At 39.7% G+C, this 13,594-nt stretch overlaps 1 protein-coding gene across 3 annotated transcripts; it reads left to right on the top strand.

Moving 5' to 3' along the window:
• Window positions 1-2,957: 2,957 nt before the first annotated feature.
• Window positions 2,958-13,243, top strand: znf148 (zinc finger protein 148). 3 transcript variants are annotated; one of them, XM_060930222.1, is made up of 7 exons: window positions 2,958-3,125; window positions 4,173-4,631; window positions 6,563-6,688; window positions 6,803-6,926; window positions 7,035-7,118; window positions 7,315-7,433; window positions 8,958-13,243. In XM_060930222.1, exons 2-7 carry the CDS (start codon window positions 4,281-4,283, stop codon window positions 10,575-10,577), a joined length of 2,424 nt encoding a protein of 807 aa, XP_060786205.1. In that variant the 5' UTR covers window positions 2,958-3,125; window positions 4,173-4,280; the 3' UTR covers window positions 10,578-13,243. The 3 variants fall into 3 exon arrangements, with proteins under 3 accessions (XP_060786205.1, XP_060786204.1, XP_060786203.1); XM_060930221.1 differs by adding an exon at window positions 3,878-3,963 and having other exon boundaries at window positions 6,803-7,118; XM_060930220.1 differs by having other exon boundaries at window positions 6,803-7,118.
• The last annotated feature ends 351 nt before the right edge of the window (window positions 13,244-13,594 follow it).

Raw genomic sequence — 13,594 nt, 5'->3', positions numbered from 1 at the left:
CTAGTCCTAGTCCACACCTAACTGCCTTTGCAGTCTGGAATATAAGAAAGTGGAACTGAAGGAAATGTATCTAACTGTAGTCCTATAACAAAGTATAGCACTGCCAAACCACTTGGGTCACATGGGCTGACAAGAAAGGCCAATGAATAAGCATGACAAAGCTGAGAGTGCTTATACACTACCCATATGAGGTCATGGTCACGAGGTGAAAGCTTTGTTATTGGGATTCTAACAAAAGGGAATACTCCACTAGTTTGTAAGGACAACCTTACTGACAGGCCTCCATTTAGTTATTCAGCCCGGGTTACATACATGACATTCAGTTTGTTTTCAGTATTGTTGGAACTTGTAAGGTGTCAATACATGAAAGTCTTTCAGGGTTGTTGTTGTTTTAAGTCTTAATACTTTCCTCATGTGTCTGTACATTCTAGCAAGATTTGTTGGGGATAAAATGTTTGTATTAGGCCTATGGATGTGCATTTGTCAAGATACGTACCTCAGGTACTGACATTTTTTTTCTTTCAGCTGCTCCTGTTAGGGAGTGCCACAGCGGATCTGTTCTGCATATTTGATTTGGCATAGGTTTTTACACCGGATGCCCTTCCTGACACAACCCTCCCCAATCTATCCGGGCTTGGGACAGGCACTAACTACGCACTTTCTTGTGCAACCCCAGTGGTTGGGCATTTTACCTAATCTGCATATCTTTGAACTGTGGGAGGAAACCCGAGTACCCGGAGGAAACCCACACAGAGATGGGGAGAACAATCCAACTCCACACAGAAAGGGCCCCCGTCAGCTGTGAGGTGACAGTGCTAACCATTGCACCACCATCTCAGGTATTGACATTAATGAGGAAAAATATAGGAAATTAGTGTAAGAGTGGAAAGAGTCAAATCGAACCTTTATATTATTATAGATGCCCCAATGATGTAAAGTACAGTGGTGCTTGAAAGTTTGTGAACCCTTTAGAATTTTCTATATTTCTGCATAAATATGACCTAAAACGACATCAGATTTTCACACAAGTCCTATAAATAGATAAAGAGAACCCAGTTAAACAAACGAGACAAAAATATTATACTTGGTCGTTTATTTATTGAGGAAAATGATCCAATATTACATATCTGTGAGTGGCAAAAGTATGTGAACCTCTAGGATTAGCAGTTAATTTGAAGGTGAAATTAGAGTCAGGTGTTTTCAATCAATGGGATGACAATCAGGTGTGAGTGGGCACCCTGTTTTATTTAAAGAACAGGGATCTATCAAAGTCTGATCTTCACAACACACGTTTGTGGAAGTGTATCATGGCACGAACAAAGGACATTTCTGAGGACCTCAGAAAAAGTGTTGTTGATGCTCATCAGGCTGGAAAAGGTTACAAAACCATCTCTAAAGAGTTTGGACTCCACCAATCCACAGTCAGACAGACTGTGTACAAATGGAGGAAATTCAAGACTATTGTTACCCTCCCCAGGAGTGGTCGACCAACAAAGATCACTCCAAGAGCAAGGCATGTAATAGTCGGCGAGGTCACAAAGGACCGCAGGGTAACTCCTAAGCAACTGAAGGCCTCTCTCACATTGGCTAATGTTCATGAGGTTACCATCAGGAGAACACTGAACAACAATGGTGTGCATGGCAGGGTTGCAAGGAGAAAGCCACTGCTCTCCAAAAAGAACACTGCTGCTCATCTGCAGTTTGCTAAAAATCATGTGGACAAGCCAGAAGGCTATTGGAAAAATGTTTTGTGGACAGATGAGACCAAAATAGAACTTTTTGGTTTAAATGAGAAGCATTATTTTGGAGAAAGGAAAACACTGCATTCCAGCATAAGAACCTTATCCCATCTGTGAAACATGGTGGTGGGAGTATCATGGTTTGGGCCTGTTTTGCTGCATCTGGGCCAGGACGGCTTGCCATCATTGATGGAGCAATGAATTCTGAATTATACCAGCGAATTCTAAAGGAAAATGTCAGGACATCTGTTTATGAACTGAATCTCAAGAGAAGGTGGGTCATACAGCAAGACAACGACCCTAAGCACACAAGTCGTTCTACCAAAGAATGGTTAAAGAAGAATAAAGTTAATGTTTTGGACTGGCCAAGTCAAAGTCCTGACCTTAATCCAATCGAAATGTTGTGAAAGGACCTGAAGCGAGCAGTTCATGTGAGGAAACCCACCATCATCCCAGAGTTGAAGCTGTTCTGTACGGAGGAACGGGCTAAAATTCCTCAAAGCCGGTGTGCAGGACTGATCAACAGTTACCGCAAACGTTTAGTTGCAGTTATTGCTGCACAAGGGGGTCACACCAGATACTGAAAGCAAAGGTTTGTTTAACTGGGTTCTCTTTATCTCCTTTTAAGACTTGTGTGAAAATCTGATGTTGTTTTAGGTCATAATTATGCAGAAATATAGAAAATTCTAAAGGGTTCACAAACTTTCAAGCCGCACTTTGTTGCCTCATTGAAACCATTGCATAATTTTGTGCGGTACTAGCAAACAGTAGAACAGATAATCATTAGGTGAAGAAGGTCTCTGAATGACCCTAAGATAGGAAACTATTTCCAAGAGATATGAAGAGAACCCAGAGACTGTTTGCACAAGGGCCAGTAATGTGTGGCTTTTGTGATGAATAAATATTATACTATGTTTAAACTGAGAGATTATTCCTCCTCTTTGTCTCCAGTCGGTTTGTGGAGACGATAAGTGACCAATCTGAACTAAATCCTCTTCACTTGGACAACTTTCATAGAATATGACCGACATCCTGTAAGAGAAATGATCAGCCCCACAATGCAGTGCAATGCAAATGGATGTACAGTGGAAAAGGAATTGGCCGTATGGTAAACAACGTGTCTCTCACTATGTAAGTGCACTACATCTTCCTTTCCGTCGCCATGACATCTACGCCCTAACTAGTGCACTTGATGAGCAATAGAAAGCGATTTGGGATGCAGCCGTGGAATGTCGCTACTAGCTTTCCAGTTAGCCAGTTGCTAATCAATCAGCACAGCAGCAACGAAAACTTTTACAGCGTGATTATGACTGATGATCATGTACGGCTGTGAAAAATAACAATTAAATAACGTACGTGGAGAAAATTACGAGCAAAACCGTGCGGGTGAGTTTTTTTGTGCTGTGTGCGCGAATATTCTGTGGGAAGGGGGACAAAAAAAAACACAAAAAAAACACTAAGAAGTCGCACCGTTAGCAAGCTAGCTTAGCTATCAAAGTGCAACTTGTGTGTTTTAGATAAAGCTAGCAAAACCGGCTACTGTTTTGAATTCTCAGGCCTGACACAGTTAACATTGTTAGCTAGAAAGCTAGCTAGCTAGCTAGCTTAGCCCATGTCCGGTGGTGATTTATCGGTTTACCTCAGGCATCGAGCACCGGCCGTGACATTTGTAAGACCGCTTTGACAGCCATGTTTTAGTGTATAATAAATAGTTTTAATATTTATTGCAGTCTGTTTGTGGGCCTCGGACACATTGCTCTGCAGTAAAGATGCATATCAGTTATGCATATATTATTTCAGCCATATAATTTAGCTACGTAGTTAGCTTGCTGTGAATTTCTCAGTGCTCAAGTCGTTTATTTCCATAGTTTTAACACAACAAGGCTTCCAGTAGCCGACATGTTTATCTCCTTAGCAAACGTTTAAGCATTCCTAGCTGCTGTTAGCTAACTTGTTAACCGACTTTACAAGGTCATTTTCTATCAAAAGTAGCGCTCTTTATTTGTTTTTTGTCCTCATGACAGTTTACAAGGCCTGTAGCTTTGTAAACCTTCTAGCAGTCTTAATGTCTCTGTGATGAGCTGTCTAGCTTTAATACTTAAAATTAGGATCCAGATTTTAATTATTTTGCACATTAGTTTGCTGAGGGCCAAAGATTTGGAGCCTTAAGATGCCTTCTTGCTCAACCAGATGTGGACCATAAGTAAAACAGAATCAACCCTAGGTAATATTTAATATCACTGAGACACACAGTAGGAAATGGTATATTTTGGATTTGTAATCCCAATTTTAATCTTGTCAGTGTTTCACGATGTTTGTGGAATTTTTAACCTGCGCATTTTACTGTTTTGAAAAGTTATTCATTTGTGGCTATGGACAAACACCATCACACAAACAGTTCTTGCTTGAACATTGACTTTATTTGTCCTTCAGCCAGGTTAGCAGAGGACTGATATCGAGCTATCAAGAAAACTAGCACAGGTCCATGACAATCAGCTGTTTTTCTGGAGCCACGCACCTGCTACCAAGTAACTCAGAAAGATGAACATCGATGACAAGTTGGATGGGATCCTGATTCGATGTGGCACTGTGAACATACACCACTCAGCACAAACCTTAGTACCTTCTGGGGTGGACAAAAGGGGAGGAGGAGGAAGCTTAGATATGTCTCTAGGAGAAAAGAGCTTGGCCAATCAACCCCTGCTTGCTGATGATGATGAGGAGGAGGAAGATGAGGATGACGATCTGGCTGGTGGGACGCTGACCTCGCACAACCTCATCTCACATGATGAACTTATGGTTCATGAGGAGACTGTGAAGAACAGTGCAGCAGGAGAACAAGAGTTCTCTCAGCGGCTTTCTCACAAGATACCGTACACTCTACCCATGCCCGTGAGTTCACTGTACATTACATATGTGAATGTACAGCGGTGGAAGTTTCTGTATATCAGAATGTTCTAGCTTTAAAGTGATAAAGACGCTGACTGCAAAGTCATTTGTAATTTACATTTTTTTTTTTATTGTGCATTGCATTTTCTTATGTCTTGCAAGAATAATAGCATGCGGATGAGATGTGATCATTTTGATGTGCTGAGGGTCACTTTTCTCCGTTGTGGGATCATTTTCTTACCTCTTGAAGTATGGCCCTACGAAAACAGCCGAATGCGAGGAGGGTTTTTTTGTTTGTTTGTTTGTTTGTTTTATGTGAGGATCTCTAATTAGCATAACTATGGAACTGCGTCACACTGTAATGACAACACGTGGAAAATATCATGGTAATTAAAAATTTAGATTATACCAGCAGATCACGTTACACCCAAAAGCTGAAACATGCATGCATCACAGATCCATATAATTTACCCACAAATGTATTTATTCTGCTCACTGTGCTCTCTCTTGCGCTCGCTCTCTCTGTCTGTGTGCACGTGTGCGTTCATAGCTTCAGATGGTTTAAATGCAGAGGAGGAATTTTGCTGTGCTTGAGTGTCCATGTGACAAAAATAAAGGCTGCTTCTTCTTCATTTACCCACAAATATATTTATTCCACTTGAAAAGCATTCAGCAAACCAGCTACCGGATTTGGGACACTACGACATCCTGAATTATTTAGTATCTGGAACTTCAAAATACACCGGAGATGCTAAAGGCAGGCAGAAGTAGAGATGCCTACTGATAGTTCAAGGCAGGTTTCATGCTGGAATGTTATAGAAAATTCCTGATAAAGGAAAAATACATTATTATGATAAAGACAGCTCAAACATGGACTTCTAATAGTAATAAACAAACCAGAGCCTAGATCTAGCATATTTTACGGTGTTTAGCCAAGTCTATGTTATCGGTACATAACAAACATGCTGCTAGTCTCGCCAAGCATTATGTCTAACCTGATATAAAATGTTCTCCAAACACACGGGAATGTTTTGTTGGCATCCAGTCTTCCCGTTTAACTGCAGCTCACCTTTTTTCTCATCTTTCTGGCTTTGCCAGGAAGCAGTGAAAAGTTAAACCAGACTCATCTCCACGTCTGTTATTACATCCAAAAGCACTACAGACCTCTGGCATCGTTCTTTTAGATGTAACTTCTACAAGTTTATCTGTATATGTACTGAATTGGGCTTACAATCACTCGCTTACACTTGTGCCAGTCGTTGTCAAATACAAAGCTTGGCCAGATAAACAAATCTGCAGTTACGATGACATGACGTGAAAGGCCCCTATAACTCCATACTTGCTACCATGGAGTTGAGTCCATGCATTCTGAGGTTAAGATAGCTAAGTACTAGCTAGAATGATTTAGTTAACCGTCCAGAAAAATGACATCTAACATTGCTTTATCTTGCAGTTGCATTCACTACACAGGCTTTCCTGTTCTTTTCCACTGGCTTTTAGTTGGCGGGAGAGCAGAGTCTGCCATGTTTGCCCATGCTGACTTGTTTTGGTTAAAAGTAGATTAAACACGTCCCACGGCAGTCATGTGATATCACTGCTCACTTGCCTCGGCAATTTTCGGAATCATAAAAGGCAGGACACGTTTTATCTTGACAAAACAGTGCCAAATACGGTACACAGTGTGTGTAGCAGCTATAGACATAGGACGTTTTGCTCAGAATTCAACTTTGCAGTCAGCACGTTTAATATCGAAGTGTGTTGGTTGTCCTTCTCTTTTATAATGTTTTTTATTGAGCAAGATTAACCTTTGTGCTGTGCTCCAGAAAAAGTCTGTGGGTATTTGAGTCTTATCTTTGTTTAATTTGTGCTTGAGAACCATTTAATTTCATCTTTTCTATTTAGTGTCATTAAATATTCATTTGTATTCTTGTCAGATGAATATTAAACAGGAACTGAAGCTGTCAGACTCAATAATTATTAATAAAAAGGACAAGAAGCAGGAGAAGGACCTTGCAGAATGCCAGAAAAAGAAGAAGAGAAAACAGCGGTCTCCTGCAAAGGTAGCTACATGTTCTCTAGAGAAATGGCATTTCTGCCACTGACGTATGACAGTCATATGTTGACCAAACATGAGAGCGTAAACTTTTAATTAACTGATGTATCTATCGTGTTAGATTCTTACCATTAATGAAGATGGCTCACTGGGACATCAGAACCCAAAGTCACACATCTGTGAGCACTGCAACGCAGCTTTCCGAACAAACTACCATCTACAGAGACACGTCTTCATCCATACGGGTAACACAAACACTTGTACACCTACTGAATGTACTGAAAAGGGATGGTCTTTGCTCTTTTCCCCCTTTCTTTCACGATTTTCTCTTTTTATTAAATGTTCCTCTACAGGAGAAAAGCCTTTTCAGTGTAGTCAGTGCGACATGCGTTTCATTCAAAAGTACTTGTTGCAGAGACATGAGAAAATTCACACGGGTAAGATGAAATCCAGAATCATAATCAATATCTCTGCCTACTTCTATCCAGCAATCAGTGTTTGACCATTCATGTGTATAATTATAGTGATATTGTAGTCATTTTACTTGGAAGTACATGTGTATTTGATGGATGTATGATGTTTTTTTTTTTTTTTCCTTTCCCCAACTACTTTTAATATGTTTTGATCCTGTAGGAGAAAAGCCATTTCGATGTGATGAGTGTGGAATGAGGTTTATCCAGAAATATCATATGGAGAGGCACAAGAGGACACACAGTGGAGAGAAACCCTATCAGTGTGATTACTGTCACCAGGTTGGAATAAAATTTCACGTTTCTATAAATTTGTATTTTTTTTTTTGGGACACATGCAGTGTTTAATCCATTTTGATTGCACCCTGGTGCATTTTCCTCTTTGGTGCAGTTCACAAAGTAAACCAAACATGCCATGTGGTTTGGGTGGTGGAAGACTTCTTTGTATTTCTGACGCTCCTTTGCCAACATAATGTCAACAATAACAAAGCAAAACAAAAATGGCAAATAAATCAAGATTTAAAAATAATTGCTCTGATTTTGGACTGAATTGGTAATCGGACTAAATTAATATGAATGCGTCCTTAGGGTCCTTGTTTCTCCTTTGTGACGTTGTGTACTGTTAACACTATACATGTAAAATGAAATTGAATTAATTATGATTTTGCACCTGAATAGAGATCTTGCAGTCACGTGACCGGAAAGTACACAACCGCCATCTTGTCGGTCAAAAACACCACTGAATACTGCTGCACTCGTGTACAGAATGGATCAATTTCAACCGACGGACTACACGGCTCATTTTTCTAATGAACAGATAACTAGATATATGTCTAAAATAAACGATCTACAGATTAGTGACCCTTATGGCTTACTGGACGGAGTTTTCACGACCGGATTTTGAACTGCCAGCGGAATACCCAGACGTGTATAATTACCTCATTAACTTTCCCTTGCTGTTCAGTGGTGAAGCACTGCGTGCTTATAAATCTCTGGACAGTTATCTTTACAGAAATTCAGGATTTGTCAGCGACTCAGATGTGGCATCTTGTAAACAAGAATCCTCATTGGATGGGTAAGTCACTTAAGTGTTGAGTATAGCACTGACCAGCCGATTATAGAATAGAATAAGGTAATTCCAGCTGTAATTCCAAATCGTCCGTATTGTTTACATGGATCTGGCGTTGGAGAGGTAAAGGCTTAGCAGTGGAGGTTTAAGTGGCTGTTTTCTGAGCTTAGTCAACAGGCCGGCTCTGCAGCCTCGCTTTTGCTTCCGCTCCCGACACCGCCTCCTTCGCTTTGCTTCCGATAACAATCCACGGAGACCCCGCTGGTCTCGCTATCTCGTCCGGAATGTTGTGCATGCGATAGAAATCGCTACAAAGCGTCATTTTCTGCTGGAAACCAATGTCCAGTAAGTCCATACGGTTGTAGTGGATATTGAAGTCCGGTACAGACGAACAACACGCAAAAGTACACACAAAAAACATAAACGTGCACAGGTAGGGAGAGCTTGTAGCCGCAGCCATTGTAGTAGAATTGTATATAGTAGGGTTTTCCAGAAGAAAAGGTAAAAGTAGAAGTAGAAGGCGGAAATATGGCGTTTGACCTACAAGATGGCGTCTGTCACAATCTGGATCGGCTGTGACGTCACATGCAAGTGCTCCATACAAGGCCTTCCCTATTTTGACCAGAAACTGGTATTTCTTTAGGTACATTTTGAGCTATAACTGTTTAATAGTGTGACTTCTAATATAATCTTTTCTTTCTTTTTTTTGTGTTTTTTTTTTTTTTTTTTGTCCTCAGTACTTCTCCAGGACTGATCGAGTCTTGAAGCATAGACGTATGTGCCATGAAAATAAGGAGAGAAAGCTCCATAAAGCAGCTGCCAAAGATGGCCTTCTACACAGCACAGAAACACTTCCGTTCTCCTTCCCATCTAAGGAGAGCACTCTACCTAAGAAAAAGCGACAGAAGTCCACTGATAAGAACAGCACCTCAGTCCGAAACACTGCTGTCACAGACAAAGTTGTGGATGGTGGTGAAAAGAAAGAAGGAGGAAGAGATAGACTCGGCAAAAACGAATGTCTTCCTCTTTATGATGTTGCCACCAAGGTAAAAGATGAGTATGTCATGACGGAATATTCTGTCGAACTCCCAGATTGCTCTCCAGGAAGCAGGCAACTTGCTGGGGAGGCTTCTTCTGATGAGATCACTCCTCCAAAGATAGTACTGAAGAAGATTGCTAGCAAGAAGAATGTAAAGCAGCAGCCCTTGGAACATTCTCAGCCTTTGTCACCCCTGTCATCATTTGAGGAGGGAAAAGTCACAAGATATACATTTGAAATTGTCGATAACAAGGGCCTATTAGATGTAGAGCCAAGCCCTGACTTGGAGACTGTCGATCCGCTCCAGGTTGGGCCCACAAAGCCAGCTGGCAGCAGCACAAACTATGATGATGCCATGCAGTTTCTCAAGAAGAAGCGTTACCTCCAGGCAACCACGGCCAGTAACAGTCGGGAGTATGCCCTGAACGTGAACAGCATCTCTTCACAGCCCTCAGTTACTCAGGCAGCTGTAGCCACGGTCATAGACGAGACTGTTCCTGCCACAATCCTGTCCGAGACTCAGACACTGAACGTGGAAATAAAGACGAGCCATGAGAAGAATGTTCTCCCCGATGAAGTCTTGCAGTCGCTCCTGGATCACTACTCTAACAAGACCAATGGACAACCAGAGATCAGCTTCAGTGTAGCAGACACAGAAGTGACTTCCAGCATCTCCATCAATTCATCTGATGTTTCAGAGAGTAGCCCTACTGAGGCCTTGGGCACTAGCTCCCAAGCACCCACTGCAGAGAAGGCTAGTCTTCTACAAGAGTATTCAAAGTTTCTCCAACAAGCTTTGGAGAGGACCAGTCAGAATGACAGTTACCTGAACAGCCAGAGCCTAGCATTTGTGAACGATGGTGCAAGCCTTGGTGGACAGCCCTTATTTTCTACAGAGAAACAGTTTGGTTCTCCAAGTCGGTTTAGATCAGGTATGAACTCTCCTCTGAGACTTGACAAACCTCACTTTGGTCTTTTAGTAGATTCCCAACACTCGTTCTCATTTTCGGGTGATGAAACCAACCCCTCTTCAGTGTCGCCAACTGAGGACTTTCTGGAGCAGGTGTCCCCCAAAAAGACAGACACTCAGGGCATCAGTCAAACGTTTCAGATTGCCACTTTTGATCAGAACTTCCGATCTCAGTTCCAGACGCCAAGGTCTGGACTGTCTTCGCAGTTTAGTGTTTCCAATGGACAGGTCAACATAAGAAGTCATGGAGGAACAGACTTTCCAGAATTCTCTCTTGTTCATGTTTCTGAAACCAGAACTCAAATGAGCTCCTCTCCAGATGCTACAAGCAGCCACACATTTGGCTAAAAAGAAAAAAAAAAGCTATTTAATATTTTAGTCATTTAAAAGCACTTTATACTCTTGCTCTGCGAATGTAAGCAGCACCGTATTGGATGTTCATCTCATGGCAAGCATTTGAACTCCAGATGTTCTCTTTCTATTTGGTGGTTGTTTTTAATCATGTAAGGATGAGAATCATTTTAGGAAGTAGGGTTTTTTTTTCTTTTTTTCCTCAGCACACTCATTTAATGTCTGTATTCATGTAAAAGGCACTTTTTTTTTGTTAATTCAATCAGTAAATCTGCACATCATACTGCACAACAAGTCTTTCTAAGAGAGAATTTACTTCCTTACAGGTACATACAGATAAGCTCTTAAATTTCCAATTTAAACTCATGAATTAATAATTTTATATAATGAAATTATATAATTCTCAGATATTTTTGCACAACACTATGAAGGTAATATTAATTTTAAAGAAAAGTTCTTAAATTGTAATGGAAATAAGAACATCGCTGATATATTTGGTGTATTTGTAGGTACCTTGATTGAAACCTTAATATTTTTCTTTGTACAAAATGGAGTTCCATTCATGGAACTGGAACTAATGACATTACCGTAACAAATACAGTTAATTTAGATTATACTGGGAGGTTATACCTCAGATGCATCATGGGGTAATTAATAAAGATATCAAAATTTACATGCATTCCTCAAGTTGGATTTTTCAGTAATGAAACTTATGAAGTAGGCTTACCTAAAAAGTTTCCCCCCCTGCATGTAGTGCCTTTTTGTGTATCTGTGAAATATTCCAAACATACTTTTAACTGCCTTTCTCTATCAATAATTTTTGTTTAGTCTTGACTACAAACCTAAAAAAAAATAATGGTTTTAAGTTTAGATAACCTATTAAATTTGCACTTTGGCCTTGTGGGCAAAATCAGTGCTCTTTATACCATGGACTTTCAATCCAATTTGACGTATGAAACCCAGGCTGAATTACTATCTTGTTATGGAGCTATTTTATAGTCAGAGATTGATGTCTTTATTTGCTATGTCTGTTGTGTTTTTGATAGCTCGCAAGCAAATATATGAAATTGGGATTTTACAGTTGAGTCATGGAACTTTAACCATTGTCCTTGAAATAAGAACAAAACTTTGCCTTGTCTATCTCTAAACTGACATTTGTGTATTCACTGCATTGTTTGATGAAACAAATGGTGCATGACTTTGATCTTTGGTACATTTTATTTAGTATTTATAACCATAGTTATCGTTATTATACTTTGTACATCTTACAATGAATCAAGTCAACATACTGCCTTCGTTTGTAATTTGTGTTTTTTTTGTTTGTTTGTTTGTTTGTTTGTTTTCTCGGGGGGGATTGGTGGTGTTAACGTCTTAACCAAGTCCTTAAGCTGTAATTCATGGATTCTGGTTTTTAAAGCCTACAGTTGTGCCATGCTAAACTACAGACCAAATTGGAACTACATTGTAGAGCGATCGTTATTATAAATCACTGTTACTCCTCATACTTCATTTGGAAACATTCCCTTATTTGACTGTCAGATGCGTCTTGTTTATGCCGGTGTGTGTATGTATGTTATGTCTGTATGTCTAAGTTGTACATTTAGAACCGCACATTTCGTGTGTATGCTAAGAGTGAGATGGAGGAGTTAGAGATATTTGGGATCTCTGTGGATTTTTTTTAAATGAATGTACTCTGTTAATTCAGTCTACATAATCGTGTAGGTTTTGGCCTCAATGAACACTGCTCATGTTACTGTTGATTCATAGTGACTAATTTTCTTTCTGTCTCTCTTCCTCAAGTTGAAAGTACCACAGTAGATAATCTCATTTTATGTCTTAAAAGCTCCTAACTCTATTTCTCATTAAGATATAAAAATTGTTTAATTTTTCTACTTGTTGCATTATTTAAGAAGATGCATTTTTCTGCAGATGCTCATCAAATCACTCAGCAAATATCAGTTCTATACATCATGCACCTCCAGAGCACAAGAAACGTTTTTTAACATGTTAGTTGGTCCAGGATTAAAGTTCATCAGGTTTCAAACCAAACAGGATGTCCTTCGAGTCAAAGTGAAGTGAGAACACTTTTCATTTACCTTCTTAGGATGGTATTGCTATTTTCTATTACTGCTCCAGGCAATTACATCAGTTCTCTCCTTTTTTTTGCTTTATTTGCATCCCATACATTGGAATAACAGGAGCATTGATCTTGATGAAAAAGGGGTTTTTTTTTTTCTTCCTTTCTCTCCTCCTTGTTTAGATTGACACAATCAACTGTTTTAAACAGTGATGGTTTCTGAATTTCGTAGATATACATGTTATCAAGTTGATGCGGGATGCATGTCCACTGTTTTTATACACTGGTTATATTTTTATATGTATGCATTTTATTGTAGCCAAATTATTTCCGTACCACACCATTCATTTTATGCAATATGATGTACAGAACTTGGAGGGATTTTTTTTTTTTATTGCATCTCTTGTGTATGTCCTTTTTGAAATACAGTTGAAGAATTCAGTGGTGTTTCTTTTTTGTTTTTGCATTTGTTCCCCTCCTTACCTCATTTTGTAGGTAATTTGCTTTTCATAATGGTGTGTTTCACTTCACTGTAGTGTTTGCTCTGAAGCTACAATAGATTCCTGTTCTGGTTGCCATATGTCAATAGACAGAGTCAACAGAGTCTTTCTTTTTGTCATGATACCTGGCTGAATATCAGTGATATCCACATGTGTGTTGAGTGTTTTTTATGAATAGGTACAGCTTTTAGTCATTCAGTGGCTGCGTATCGCTCCCTCAGAACTTCTTATAAAGTAATCATCAGGATACTGCCTCTCCACCCTCCATATAAAAAAAATGAAATAAACTCATCCCCATTTGTTTTTGCTGTAACAAACATTGCTTGTGCCAAATTGATTTTTGAGATATTTTATCTATACTTACTGAGCACTTTATTAGGAACACCTGTACACCTACTCAGTCATGCAATTATCATGCTAACAATGTGGTAGTAGTG

This window comes from Neoarius graeffei, chromosome 9 (assembly GCF_027579695.1).
Source record: "Neoarius graeffei isolate fNeoGra1 chromosome 9, fNeoGra1.pri, whole genome shotgun sequence".
NCBI classification, from domain to species: Eukaryota; Metazoa; Chordata; class Actinopteri; order Siluriformes; family Ariidae; genus Neoarius; species Neoarius graeffei.
This window is presented reverse-complemented; position numbering and strand designations above follow the sequence as displayed.